Source organism: Manis pentadactyla, chromosome 2 (genome assembly GCF_030020395.1).
Source record: "Manis pentadactyla isolate mManPen7 chromosome 2, mManPen7.hap1, whole genome shotgun sequence".
NCBI classification, from domain to species: domain Eukaryota; kingdom Metazoa; phylum Chordata; class Mammalia; order Pholidota; family Manidae; genus Manis; species Manis pentadactyla.
In genome coordinates, this window is record NC_080020.1 from 217,515,241 (window position 1) to 217,530,646 (window position 15,406).

Consider the following 15,406-nt stretch of genomic DNA (forward strand, 5'->3'; position numbering starts at 1 on the left):
GGCAAAATCATGCAGTAATTGTAAAGTACTGTTCAGGAGGATACTTTACTATGGGGCCAAACCTATAAGATTCTAGGTGATAGTGGACAGCAGTGATCTGCTTAAGTAGAATGGTATATACCCTTTGTAGACCTTTTATAGCATCTAACTCTGTGATTCATATAGAGAATTTCACCAACTTGGCCCTCTGACACGTGTGGAACAATATTCCAAGATAATTTGGGGGAATGTAACATTTTTCTTGATTCAAGTCCCAGCCAGAATACTGGAAGGGAAAAAGAAACAACTCTATTTTGAACAGCATGCCAATAATAACATAGCAAAAGAAAGGTTTATTTAAATAAAATAATCTGCAAATGTTGTGTTAGACCTAACTTAAGTATTCTAATTGTCTCTCATTGAGTCTCTGTCAGTCTTTTCATCCCAGGGCTCTTTATTACACTTTTGGCTGTTTAGGAAGTCCAGTAAATACCATTCCCATCTTTTGTCCAGGTTCTGAACAAATTAATAAATAAAACAAAGGAGCAAGACATATGAAAGACCAAAATATCAACTCATTTTTAATAAATTTTATTGAAGTGTAGTTGACATACAGTACACCACAGTGGTTCAGTATTTACCGACGTTATTAAATCCTCACCCCAACTAGTGTAGTTACTATCTGTCAACATAGAAAGATGTTACAGAACCATTCACTATATTCTCCATGCTGCACCTCCATCCCTGTAACCAACTTATATTATGGTCGAGATCTTTGTGCCTCTTTATCTCCGTTTTCTACTCTGCCATACCTACCCCAAACTCTCCCCCATGGTAACCACCAGTCAACTCATTTTTGATAAAGCTGATCTTGGACAGCATAGCTGATCTATAAATGGTACAGATACACCTGTAAAACATTGGGTGTGTAAACAAAGTAGAATGCAGGTTTTCTGTGGGCAGTTCAATCTCATAGTCTAGGCTGTGTATGCTCAGGTCTTTATCTTGAGCTCACCAGTTAGTGAAGGGGTACAAAGAAGCTGGGAATGTTGTCCTAATAAAGGGCCATTTTACATGGAAGAAACACCAGGAGCAGTTCACTTTTATAAATAGTTCACAAAAGTGAACCATTCCTGCTGTGTCTCCTACCTTCCACTGATAGCGTCTGTCCATGTTTCTTCTCAGACAGACTCCCTTGCACATGATTGTTTTCTTGCCTGTTCAAAGTGTATCAGCCCCCACCTCACCCCTCCATAGGCATTCCAGAGGCAGGATGAGCCAGCCTTCCAGATCCATGCCGTGGTAGGAAGTATATTGTCATCCTTATTGCTGTTGTTGGTATTTGGATTGTGAATGTAATGTAGAATATATCTTTTCTGGGGACCTGGTAGAGCTCCTCTTTCTCTGTGGAATGTGATCCAATTCAGCTGTTAGTTTATTTATTTTCAGTGAAGTCCACTTCAAAACAGGAAGCTTTTGTTTGGGATTTGCAAAGTAACCTGCATCCTTTAGATTCCTCTCCATGTTACCATTTAAGATTACCAGCCATGTGTCAAGCACCATACTAGGCAGTTTTCATGCAGTTATTTCCTTTAATCTTGAAACAGTCCTGTGAAGCAGTTATGTTATTCCCATTGTACAGCTCAGGGAAACTAAGTTGGTGCAGTAATAGTTCTCAAATTGTCCGTCTGACTCTAAAGCTTATTGTGCTACCATGTCACTTTCAGTTACCTAACACAGTGTTCATAGATGTGATATTATCAAATTCAGTATTAAAACAGCCATTATTAGTGATACTCATTTTGAAAAGTATTAAGAATATATATTAACTTATTTTTCACATTGCTTGTCTCCCAGCTTAACTAGACTCTGACTATTGAGGATAGGACCCATGCTTTATCCTTCTTCTTTACCTGCCATTGAACATACTACAGTGCCTTGCACATACTAGATGTGTAATTTAATGATTAAATATTTGTTGGAATACTGGAAAACTGTTAGAATTATAAGAGAGTTTAGCAAGGTATCTGGATAAAAAAAGCCAGCACTTAAAATCAGTAACTTTACTATATATCAAAGGCATTTAATTAATAAGTATGAAGAAAGGTCCCATTCACATTCTAATTGTTGTGAATAAAGAAGAAATGTATAGCTAAAAACTTTACTGATAGACATAAAAGATTCCTGGGTAAGTAGATACACGTTATGTTCTCAAATGAAGTAGCTCACTGTTGTAAATATGTCAGTTCTCTACTAATTCAGGTTTTTTTAAATGCAGCTTGGCAAGATGATTCCCAGTGCTCCTAAGAGAAAATGTGCAAGATCAGACAAGACTTGAAAAAGAAAAACACGGAGAGTAGGAGAAGATACTAGCTCTGTCAGATATCAAAGCATAAATTATGAAAAGCTGTAGTACCTAAAATAATTTAGGTTTTATTGATCAGAAGTAGAAACATAGAACAATGGAACTGAATAGACAGTCTAGAAACAGGCCTCTGTATATATGGCAGTTTAGGATAAAATTAAGTTGGCATTGAACATCATAGGGGAAAGAATGGTTTTCAATCACTACCACTTCCCTAAGTGATTTGGGGGCCAGTTGATTATCTGAAAGAGGAGCAGTCAAGCACTTTACCTTACTCTATATACAGGAATAAATTCTAGGTAAAATAAGAAGCTGAACAAGAAAAATAACTCTAGAAAAAATACTGTAAAGAGGAGAACATTTTTATAATCTTGATATCAGGAAAGTCTTTTCAAACAATACATAGAGCTATGAAGAATATTTACAGATTTGATGACATAAAAATGGAAAACTTTCATGATGAAAGACATCATAGACAGTAAAAATTTGAACATATAATACAGCAAGAATTTAGAACTTCTATAAATTGGATATTAAAACAAATGAATAGAAAAAAAGGGGGGCAAAGGATAAGATAAGGCAACTCAAGATGATAGCCAGTATACGTAAATAAATGTTTATTCTGTGTCAGTAGTTATCAAAATAAAATTAAAATAACAATAAGGTTTGTTTTCTTGCCAATTAGCAAAAGTGAAAAAAGATAATATCCAGTGTATGGGGGACCTGGTAGAACTACTCTTAAATTAAGTTGATGAGGGTTTGCAAGAACAGGTACTTTGCTGTCATTGTACATTGGTGCAGCTTTTTGGAAGGGCAGTTTTGTAGTTTCTGTCAAAATCTCAAGTATTCAAATCCTTTTACATGGCAACTCTTCCACCTCCTAGCCATATAAACACTTCCACATGTGCATTATGTATGTACAAGAATGCCAATCAGAAAGGAAATAGTTATATAAATTATAGAATAGCCATAGTGTAGACTACCAAAGAGTACTTTTAAGGAGTGAGATAGATCTATATGTCTTTTTTTCCCATTTTATTGAGATATAATTGACATGCAGTACTGTATAAGTTTAAGGTATACAGCATAGTGGTTTGACTTATATATATTGTGACAGTAAATGTCAATTACTAGTAATGACGTAAAAATTCCTACCAAATGTAAACTGATGTTTGTATTTCAGATTTAGGTATCAGTTTACTTCATAAAAAATCATTAGAAAAGGAAGAATTATGCCAAAGACTTAAAGAACAACTAGATGCCCTGGAAAAAGAAACTGCATCTAAGCTGTCTGAAATGGATTCATTTAACAATCAACTGAAGGTATTTATCTTCTATCATAATCATTTTTAATTAGCTGCCTTCTTACATTCTTATTTTGATTTAATAGAATGAATAATTAAAGCTATTTGTTATATGTAGTACATTTTCATAATTTATAATTTGAACTGTATCAGACTTGCAAAATTGTTTTTAATGTTCTCTGTAGGTATTATAAACTGTGTCCATGTAACTAAATGTATCATTTACCATAGTTTATAGTTTTTGATGATTTTTCTTATTGGCATATATGCATTTTAAGAATAATTGCCTTTGTCAATGTTAGAAAACTGATCTCAGCCAGCATGTACATGAACAAAATTCGAAAATGGTAAATATGGAAAATTTTAAATAGTTCTGTGGTAGAGTCTCTTTTAACACACTCAATTCTTTTTTGTTTGTTACTTAATTTTATTAACCTTTATGAAATAATGCAATAATCAGTGAAATCCAAAGCATAATCTGGCACTCTACACTTTGCATGAAAAGTAAGTTCATGATTGATTATTTGCTAAGTGGCAGAGCAGATGTCAAAATACATACTTTATGCTTATTCTGTTCACAATTAGTTGTATATTGAAGCTGTACCTATGACAGAAGATATTAAAAGCTAAAAACGAGACTAATGACATACCATTCAAATTGGACAATAGTCTTAGATACTTTTTGCTAACTGAACATAAAGTTTTCAGAGCATAAAGTATTACATAGCTTTTCAGGCAGCTGTCTTCATGTGGCTTGCTGATTTTATTTAGAATGAAATTCATTAACTATAGAGTGAACAGTATAATAAAGAAAAGAGACCATGGTGGCTTCAGTTAAGGAGGGGAAATTTGAGTTTAATAATACATTTTATATAAGCATATATTCTGTAGAAAAAAAGTTGAAAGAAAACCAAATAATTTGTCATTGAGGGACAGACAAGTCAGCCAAGTTTTCTTCCATACGTTATTTTTTTTTTAATTTGTGCATAGTTTAATTGGCTTTTTATCTGCCTTATCTTACAGTGTGGGAATATGGATGACTCTGTTCTTCAGTGCCTTTTGTCTCTGCTAAGCTGTCTCAACAACCTCTTCCTCTTACTTAAGGTTATTTTCTAATATGTAGCTTCTTTTCTTTGAGTTACTTTACCATTTTCTTTTTTTTAAAACTAGACTATTCTTTGCATTTGTCTGAGTATCTTTGTTTGAAATAACATATACAATATAGACCTTTTTTCTTTCTGCTTGCTTGAATATCTTCTGCTGTCTAACTGCCTGTTTGAGTCTAATGCCAGAAATCAGTGAGGTTGCCTGAGGTAACCTTTCTCAAGAGGAACCCAAGATACTTAGAAACATTAACTGTTTCCTTATAGCATCCCTGTGAGTTGGGTTACTGAAGGAATGATTAGTGATTCAATTCAGAGGGAAGCTAAGGGAATGTAAGATTAAATCATTTACCCATATTACTGAAAATCATTGTTTAAAATAAAACTGACACTTTCTGAAATCTAGGGAAAGTTTATGTCACACATATACCGGGCTGCTTCCTAATACTGCTGTAAGGAAAATCTTAAAGAACTAATGATGCAAGGGCAGCTTTAGTTATGCCAGGTCATCAAACCTCATGTTGAGACATGCTTACACTTCAAATAAAAATGTTTAAATCATATGTAGTTAAATAGTTCACTTTGTTATGTAATACATAGAGTTTTAAAAATACTCAATTCCTTAGGCTTGGGGTGGATTAATGATTGTGCATTGAGTCCCCTATACAGAATTTTATTGTTGTTGACAACCATTTGATCAATAAATATGAGAGATGCCCTCTCAAAGAAAAAATAAATAAATAATAATAATAATAATAACCCCAATAAAAACAATGATCATTACTAAAAAAAAATAAAATAAAATGGGAATTACTGGGAAAAAAAAACTCAATTCCTGTTTTAATATAGTTTTTAAAAAGGTCTCTTTATATTACCATTTGCTAACCCTAGTAGATTTTGACTGTTCATTCTACTTGGTACTAAAATGGTTGGTAGTGGGGCAATCGCTTATCTATATACACGGTGAAGACAGGAACATGATAAGAGAGCTCATGAGTTACCTAAGCAAAGGTAGGGCAAATCAGAAAGATGGTATCAGCCTATCCTTATGGTTATAGCATGAATGGCCAGGTTACCTGGTTTTAGAACCTTTGCTACAGATTACACATAAATTTAAACCTAAGATTTTTCATCTTTGTAAGATGAGTTTTGATGAAGATTTGTGGACTGTACTCACGTATGTAAGTCTGATTCTTTGTGTTAGTATTTGATTCTCCACAGGCCAGCAGATTATTCTTGTCTCTTGTTTTACTTTCTTCCTTCTGCTTCCTGCCTTCCAGCCTTGCACTGCTTGTTGATACTTTGATCAGAGACAGTTTAGTAAACTGAAAGGAGATGAGAACTATATTGTCAGAGGACTGACTGCATTGTCACAGAAAGCAGGAGAAAAGGCCTTCTGTAGTCATCCCTGTAAAGTGAAACAGAGCAGTCAGTTAACAGGGTACTGAAAAAATACCATTGAATTGTCAACAAGGAGATCTGTGAGGACCTTTCTGAAAGTGCTGTTTCACTTTAGTGGTTGCAGAAGCTGGACTGCAGCAGATCAGGAGGGAGTGGGAGATGAGGAAGGGGGAAGTGAGTGTGAACCACACTTGAGAAGAGTGAAAGAAAACAGGAAGTCAAAAGAAAACTTTCTTTTTTTGGTTTAAGGAAGACATGAAGGGCAAAGACTGTTATGCAAGATAGATAACTTATGGGATCTAATGTACAGCATGGTGACTATAGTTAATACTGTATTATATGCTTGAAATTTGTTAAGAGGATAGATCTTAAATGTTCTCACCACAAAAAAGCAAGGAGAGAAGGAAGTAAGGAAAGAAGATGGTAACTATGGGATATGGAGAAATGGATATGTTAATGGCTTGGTTGTGGTGATCATTTCAGTGTATATGTATATTGAAACATCAAATACAGCCAAATTTTTATTTGTCAACTATACCTCAATAAAGCTAGAAAAAAAAAAACTGAGACCACTTTTGGTGGGATATCAACTTTCTGTGAGGTATATGGCTACATGGGGAAGAGATTGTTTCTGTTAGGACAACAGAATGAAAATGGGGAAAACTGAGCTGGTTAGGTAACTCCATGTCAGTGTCTTAATGATGGTTGCCTGGCTCCAGTCAAATACTTCATTGCTGAATTCCCAGCACCTGGAAGAATACATGGAACACAGTGGCTGGAAATAAATACTTGTTGAATGAGTGAATGGTTTTGAATGTTCTCAGAAAATAAGCAGCATTTAGGGTTAGTATGATAGATTTGAAGGACACAGTAAAGAGGGAGGAGGAAAGTGAGGGACAGATTGAACTGAGTATACAGGTGGTGATACTTGCTAGAGCAGAGTCCTTAGGGAAGCAGGATAAATAATTCAGAGCATAAATTTAAGAATGAGATAATAAGAATACTTCCATTGTAATATATGGGGAAAAGATAGGTGTGAGTGCAGTTTTTGGTGGAGAGTAAGAAGTTGATGGCTCCAGCGTTTAAAATCAGAAGTAAGTTGGACATTACAAGGAATCTTCCTGGGTGGTTGAGGACCTGGAATAACCAGTAATTCTAATCTGATAGTTTAATGAGGCAAGATTAGCTGGTAATGAAGAGAACAGATGAAACATTAGATTATTAGATTAGGATGTTTTGTCATATGCCTGATGAAATAGACATCTCAGTGGAGGTGAGGGGTGCAAGCTTGGTGAAGAACAGCTGTGCTGAGCAATGTTTAATGCCTATTTGAAGATGGAGATCACAATATAAATTGAGAACATCATGCCTGGCTGATTTTTCACCACCAAAGTTCAGCTGCTTAGGTGTAAGCACAGGGAAGGCTGATGAAATAAATTCATAGGATCATAGAGGTTTGAGGTTTTACTGAACGAACAAGTAATTCCAGTCTTATACAGCTGTTTCAAAACACAAAAAATGAGGGAATACTCACAATTTATATGAAGGGTAATCTCAAAACCTGGTAAGAACAGTAAGAGAAAGGATAATTATAGGCCAGTGTAACATAGAGGCCAAAGTTTTGAACAATATTTAAAAGGTGAGTGCAGAAATTTATAAAACAGATAATCCATTATAACCAATTTGGGTTTATTTTAGCAATTCAAGGATGATTTGACATACAGAAATGTTTTTTGTAATTTGCTGTATAAACAGATTAAAGGAGAAAAATAGCATGTTTATTTTAATAGGCACAGAAAAGGTATTTGATAAAATTTAACATCTATTTATGGTTATAAATGAAAAACTTATTAGTAAATTAGGAATAGAAGAGAATTTTCTTAACCTGAAAAAAATGATTTGTCTTTCTTTTAAGACTAAAATCGTTCTGTTCATATGTGCTGATTAGTTTACTTTTTCTCAGTTAACTGATATAATTAATCAGGACCTCCTGGAGGCAGTTTCTTTATCCGCAGAAGTGAGTCTAATGATAAGCATGTCTAAAATCACTGTAGTCAGGCAGAGGAAATATTTTTGGCAATGCTTGTGGTGCTCTTCAAATCCTATTAATATGCACAGACTGTTGTTTATACTTTTTCATTCATCTAATAATACTAACTAAATATCTACACTGTATTAGACTCTTGGGTGGGGATATCTTGAGGAAGGACAGTCCTGTTGTCAAGAAACTCACTCCAGTAGAAAAGGCAATCATATGGTCAGAAGACGCTGACTGAGGTAGAGGAAGGCCTAGAATGCCTTCTGGAGCCAAGGGAAGCTTATTAACTTAGACGGGAGGAATGGGGCAGTGAAGACGCAGAGCTGCATTTTAAAAGGCAAATTGGAAGGCTAACCTTGTAGCCACATTAAGATCAGACATCAATTTGGCTCCTCTTTACTTTGCTTTTAAACTTATAATTCTCCTCATTTATGACTTGAGCCAATTATAATAGCTAATATTTAGTGAGAACTTACTATGTGTCCTGCACTTTTGAAAGCACTTTACATGTTTTAACCCACTCAATCCTTACAACAATGCCATGAGACATGTACTATAATTAACCCCGTTTTACAGATAAGGAACTGTAAAGTAACTTTCCTAAAGTTACTCAGCTAGTCACTGACAGAGCCTGATATAGACCTTGGCAGTTTTATTTCAGACCTGTATTCCGAGAGTCCTTACCATTTAAACCACACTGATTCTTCATAGATTGTAAACAGTATATTCTGTTTTTCAATAGAATTTAGAGAAAGGTGCAACCAAGAGGACTATAGAAGCTGAGATCTGTGGAAACTTTGCTGTGAATGCAGTATTTGTATTAGTAATGGCTTAAGCTGCAAGTCTTAATCTCAGACATGGTGGACATAGCCCTGGGATACCACATGGCACTCAGATCATCTCTACCATTCAATAAAAGGGTTCCCTGTAAAATATTTTATTTTTGAAAAGAAATCGATTTTGGAGTTCTTTGGTTTGGAGTTTTGTTATTGTGTGTGGGTAGATGCCCCAAAACATATTTTTACCAAAACTTTCTACCTAAATATACTATCCAAGCTCCCACCTTTGCCATGAAACCTCTTTTGATTTCTTCAGGTTTTTCTTTTTTTTCTCTTCTTTACTCCATCCTTTTTCTACTCTCTTATTCAGGATTCTATAGATTCCAAGTAAAAGAAACTAAATTCAGAATAGTTAAGCTTGAGAGAGTCATTATTGGAAGAGTACTGTGACCACTGACTGAAGCAACAGAAGAGCTCCTGGACGCAGAACGAAAGTGGAGACGCCTTTGCCCCAGCACTCCTTTCTCTTTCCCTCTCATCTTTGCTTCTCCCTTTGCTGTGCTGACTTCATTCCTACTCCTAATGGCCTCACTTAGTAGTGGGGCAGCTCTATCTTATCCCAGTTTAATGAGCTTAGAGAAGGAAAGACTTCTTTCTCCCCTTTGCAGTATATCTGGTTCCCAGGAAAGGATTCTGGCGCTGTGGGATCGTGTGCATGTCCTTCAGACCACTCCATCTGGCCAGGGAGGCGAGGTGCTGTGATTCGTTAGACCGAGATTAAATGAGCACACCTGGATGGGAGTGAGAAGAGCACTAAATTTGACAGACTCATCAAAACCGTACATGGGATTTTGGGAGATCCAGTTTCTCAAAAGGAGGAAGGGTGCTGGTAGAACAAAAGGAAAGAAAATGCTAAGGCACTTACCTTTATCCCACATTTTGGCACTTTTCTCTGCTTTGGGATTGTGAAGTCTTTGAAGGCAAAGACTGTAGACTTGAGAGGCAAAAGGCCTTCGATTGGACCCCTGTGAACCTTCATAGCACTGTGCACACACAGTGCTACATGCCCAATAAGCAAGTGTTAATTCCAGTTCCTGTTTGGAATACTTCTCATTATTTCAGCTTATTCTAGTCATGGTTTTAGGTAGATATTCTCTTTTCTGTATATAATTTTTAACTATTTAATAATTGTTTCTTTTTTAGTTCAGGATCATATTGGGTAAAAGTAATGGGTAACTTGGTTAAACTACATATGTCAAAAATATGACTGAAATTCTTCTTTAAACATTGTAACAACCACATTATTTTTCCATATTTTTAATAGATTGCAGTTTTGAAAATGAAATACCAAACAAAAGAATTGGCTTTTGAAATATTCTGTATACCTTAGAATGAATTAATATGAAAGTAGATGGTTTTAACATGTATTTGTCCTCAGTGGCTATGTGGCTTAAGTACTTAATAGTATTCAAGAATTTTTTAATCACCTAAATATTTTTTAAACTTTTAATGTTTTCACTTTAGTTTAACTTGCTTTAGAATTTTGTCTTTTAATGCAAACGCACATTGTTACATATGACAAAAACCTTTAAGTCAGTGGTGTAGTGACTTATTTTCATTTTCTCCTTAGGAACTGAGAGAAAGCTACAATACACAGCAGTTAGCCCTTGAGCAACTTCATAAGATCAAACGTGACAAGTTGAGGGAAATTGAAAGAAAAAGATCAGAGCTAATACAGAAAAAGAAATTGGAAGACGAGGCTGCAAGGTAATATAACTGACAAACTTCCTCTGTTGTATGGCTGTGAAGATTCTAGTTTTGCTGCCCCTATCTTTAGTTTGACTATGAAAATGTAAGGGGAATAAAAGGATTATTCTAGGACACTAATTAGATTAATTTTAGAAATTCAGTAGGAACTGATGATGTTCGTTAATGAAAAAATATGGACTTTAGAGTCAGAGGATTAGAATTCTTGATCTACCACTTAGTATCTGTGTGACCTTGTTCAAGTCAGTTTACCTTTTTGATCCCATTTCTCCATCTTAAAAACAGAAATATTAATGCCTACCTTATAGGTAACTAAGAATTGAATAAAATAATGTAGCTAAAGAGCCAAGTATAATGCCTTGCACGTAGTATGCCCTCATTTCAATTCTCTGCATCTTTCCAAAATCTATTACTGTTTCCTAAAGCAGTAAATCACAAAACCCAAATACTTAATTTTATAGAGTGACAAGACTCAGGGCAGAATGCCTTGCTGATGCAGTTCTCTTTGTACACTTAGATGTATCAGTCGTCTCCATTGATAGCAAGAAGTAGTAAGACAGTTGTGGTTTCTGAAGCATAAAATCATTTATTGAGAAACTTTGCATAACTTTTTTCTGTAGTAAGATCCTGTTTCTAGTATGTTCCTGTCTTTCTCCAGAGTTCTCTAGTGTCATAAATTAATATAATAAGTTAACAAATATTGATGAGCCAATACTCATTTACCTTGGAGAAGAGGAGATGAGTAGTGTCCATGAAAAAACTAATAGTGTGAGGTGGAAGACCAGTGCATCACCGCTTCACAGGCCTCCACTCAGCGGTTTCCAAGCAGCCATTTCCAGGACACTGTTAATGAATGGCAGCTGTTCACTGTGTGGCAGGTAGACTCTGGGTCACATTCCTTGTTACTGGACTCTTGTGATTCTAGTAGGATATTCAGATGGCTAAATAAATAGCAGTTGGATTACTCTCTCTGGGACCCCTGCTTTTGTGGCCCCAAAGGAGTACTAGAATAATACAGAAATAGAGGCAGTGAAGTCCAAATTAAGACGGTTTCGATTTGCCAATCAATTTGTGCCACCAAACATTGCACAAGGGGACTGTGCAGTGATTACATAGCTAGTCACTGAGTCGGAACTTTGTACTGACGCATGCAAGTAACCTTATACCTCTTCATCACTGCTCACAATTCCTTTCAGGCCAACAGACCATGTTAGTAATACACATTGTCACATCATTTATCATCCTCAAACATTATCCTACTGTAGCATAGGAAAGAGTCAGAACAGAAGCACATGTAGAATCAGCCCCAAGCTGGGTCTTGGTACTCCAGCTTGATCTCTTAGCCATTGGCCCAGGTGTATCCCTTTTTGTTTTGAACTATTAGGTACAGATGCCTCCAGATTTTGAGACATCTTCTAGCTCTGGACCAGTTTCTTGCCCACTAACTTGTACATAGGAAACTTAACCAAGATTTAATTTTATATTGTCTTAATTCTAGTCTTCTCTTTATCCCAGTTTATATGTGGTAAGTACTTGATTATTGGTGTTTATAATGCTATGGAAATTCAAATAAAAGCTAAATTGGGTCATTCTAGGCTTGGGAGAGTGTCAGGAACAGTTACCGATAAACTGGGAAAGGGAGTATTGGTTGAAATTAAGGACAGCAGGAGAAGCAAGGCCCTCAAAGGAGAGCCAGATGTCAGTTACAGAGGAAGCACTCTCTGAAGTCATAAAAGGTAGGAGGATGAGAGGAAGCTAATCATGAGATAATGAACCAGGAGTATGAAGCGTAAGTTTGGAGATGAGGAATTGGAGTTGAAGACTAAGCAGTCCACAGTTTTTGGAATTATCCAGCATTTCCTCTTTCAAGAATTATAAGAATTCAGACATGGAATTAAGCCAAATTTCCACCTTACTGGGGCATAAATGCTCCCAAATCCAGGGATGTATTCAGCCACAATCTCCACTGATAATAGTGTGTGCTGAGTCTGGAGAAGATGTTAAATTTAGTGGTGACAGCTCTGCTTCAAGTAGGATCATAAGAAATACATGCAAGAACTATGGTGAGCATTAGTTCTAACACTAAAATAACTAACACTAATCACAAATCATTTTGGCCAGCCAGAAGCCAAGCTGCAACTACATTATATATTACAGAAACGTGCAGAAGCATGGACATATAGAGGACAAATACTCTATTACCTAACAAAGGAAAAAGACTTTGAAGTGATAATGTGAAAAGTGGATAGTCTGTCCAGAAACATTTCCTATTTCCACAGCAATGACTGAGGCCTGAAAACAAGGATTACTAGGACAGTGGGAAAAAGAGGTGGTAGGCAGTCTTTGTGAAGGAATCTGGAGAAAGGGAAGGAAATTTAAATAAAAATCTTAGAGTTGTTTTCTGAATAGTTCTATTTCAATATTTTCCCCTTTCTTGGGTTTGAGAAGTTGGCTGGCAGGAAGGAATTGGAGGGGTGAGAACTGTCAGTCACTCCCTGGCTCATCTGTTTGTCCAAGGCTCCTCTCTTGGTTAATCAGTTGATGAGTTGATTTTTGCCTTCATCCCTGATCCTCACTGTTTCTCTACACCTCCTGCTAATATCTTTTTGCTATATAGCAAATAATTATATAAGATTATATGTAATTATATAAGAAATATGTAATATTTGTTCAGTTTGTCAGGAATATGATCTTCTGTTTTTATTTTGGGTAAAAAAAAACTTTAGGACACTATACAAATTATTTTTTCTTTTATCTACAGGAAAGCAAAGCAAGGAAAAGAAAACTTATGGAGAGAAAGTCTTAAAAAGGAGGAAGAAGAAAAACAAAAGCGACTCCAGGAAGAAAAAGCACAAGAAAAGGTTGAAGAAGAGGATCGGAAAGCCAAGGAGAAACAATGTAAGGATAAAAATTAAAATACTAGGTTTGATTTTTCTGAGACAAAGCAACAAAAGTAACAAGAAAAAAATGCTCTGATGAGGGGCAAAGAAAAAAAGGAAGAAAATTAAACAGATACTAATCTTAGAGTCAGAAAAAACCTTTTTCTAAATTAAACTTGTATGAGAAGCATTTAGGCTTATTAAAATGAACAAAATAAAATTAAAAAAATTTTGTTTACTAAGGTATCATTGATATACAATCTTAAGAAGGTTTCACATGAGCAACATTGTGGTTACTACATTCACGCATATTATTGAGCGCCCCAACCCCCACACCCCACTGCAGTCAGTGTCCATCAGTGTAGTGAGATGCCACAGAGTCACTACTTGTCTTTCTGTGCTATACTTCCTTCCCCGTGACCCCCCTACATTATGTGTGCTAATCGTAATGCCCCTTAATCCCTTTCTCCCTCCCTCCCCACCCACTCTCCCCCACCCCTCTCTTTGGTAACTGTTAGTCCCTTCTTGGGGTCTGTGAGTCAGCTGCTATTTTGTTCCTTCAGTTTTGCTTTGTTGTTATACTGCACAAATGAGTGAAATCATTTGGTACTTGCCTTTCCCCGCCTGGCTTATTTCACTGAGCATAATACCCTCAAAATAAAATATTTTTAATTTTTCCAAATCTAGTGTTTTGGTGATCTCTTCTACTGTTTTTCTTTTAGAACCATGCTGATAAATCCATAGGTCTTTCTTCAGGCAACCGTGTCTATTCACTCATCTCATTTGTGACCTCCCTTTCTATGCTCTTCTTCTCTATTACATTCTGACCTCCACAGATCTAACCAAGCTTCTTGCTGCTTAGTCTCCTTCCATTTTGCACAGCTCAGCCTGCCACCACTCCCACACCTTCCATTAGATCCAGGTGTGTGGTGCACCCTGCAAGTCATCTCTTTGTTTATTGCCTCCTACTTGAAATGAACATCCTTGTTTGCTTTTATATTGATTCTAGGACTATTCAAGATATTTAAGTCCTAACAAGCATGTATCAAATGGGTTTTCATTACACTGTTTGATGCTTAATTTTTTTCTTTCTGATTTTAAGAGCTCTTTATTGAGTCATAGCAAAGATGTGTATACATAAAAGTAGCAAATAATTTATCTTCTCCTTAGGTGAGCCAGCTGGTGCTTTGGTGAATTACAGAGCATTATATCACTTTGAAGCAAGGAACCACGATGAAATGAGTTTTAATTCTGGGGATATAATACAGGTAGGAAACAAAGTCTTTTTTTCTCACAAATAAACTGAATACAGTGTAATATGTTACTTTCTATAATAATAATATTGACTAAAGTTTTATTAGTGGTTTACCACTTTACTTACAAATGTATTTTAAACATCATATCATTTGGCCCATACAGCATATAGCACAGCTGCATAGGACAGTTATTACTATGGCCTTGATATAGGTACAGAAGCTTAGACTTGCTCAAATTGTACTGTCAGCAACACAGTGCTTGAGGGGCATGCAAGGATATGTCTTGATTTCCAAATCCAGCATTCTTTCCATTGTGCCATACTGCTGCTTTTTATGATGCTGATTTTATTTTAATAAATTACCAATGAAATTTGGTGGAGCTGGTTATTTTTTGGCAATCATTAAAAGCATTGAAGGAGTTAGGTCTATACCCCTAACTAGATGCTGCCCTTGTTCTTTGGAACAAAATGTCTTTATTGTGTAATTGCAAACCATGTGAAATGGATGAATAAGAGAAGATGAGGGAATAGCAATC

At 35.8% G+C, this 15,406-nt stretch overlaps 1 protein-coding gene across 12 annotated transcripts in view; it reads left to right on the plus strand.

Annotated features, from left to right (window-relative positions):
- The window catches only part of ITSN2 (intersectin 2), a 129,716-nt gene that overhangs the window by 62,790 nt on the left and 51,520 nt on the right, over positions 1-15,406 (plus strand). For 10 of the 12 annotated variants that reach the window (XM_057497403.1, XM_057497404.1, XM_057497405.1 and 7 more), the window contains 5 exons: positions 3,528-3,667; positions 4,672-4,752; positions 10,600-10,736; positions 13,498-13,634; positions 14,786-14,883. In XM_057497403.1, the coding sequence (XP_057353386.1) occupies positions 3,528-3,667; positions 4,672-4,752; positions 10,600-10,736; positions 13,498-13,634; positions 14,786-14,883 (593 nt within the window). The remainder of the gene's footprint in view (positions 1-3,527; positions 3,668-4,671; positions 4,753-10,599; positions 10,737-13,497; positions 13,635-14,785; positions 14,884-15,406) is intronic. The other 2 variants (XM_057497408.1, XM_036881927.2) reach the window with 1 other exon arrangement.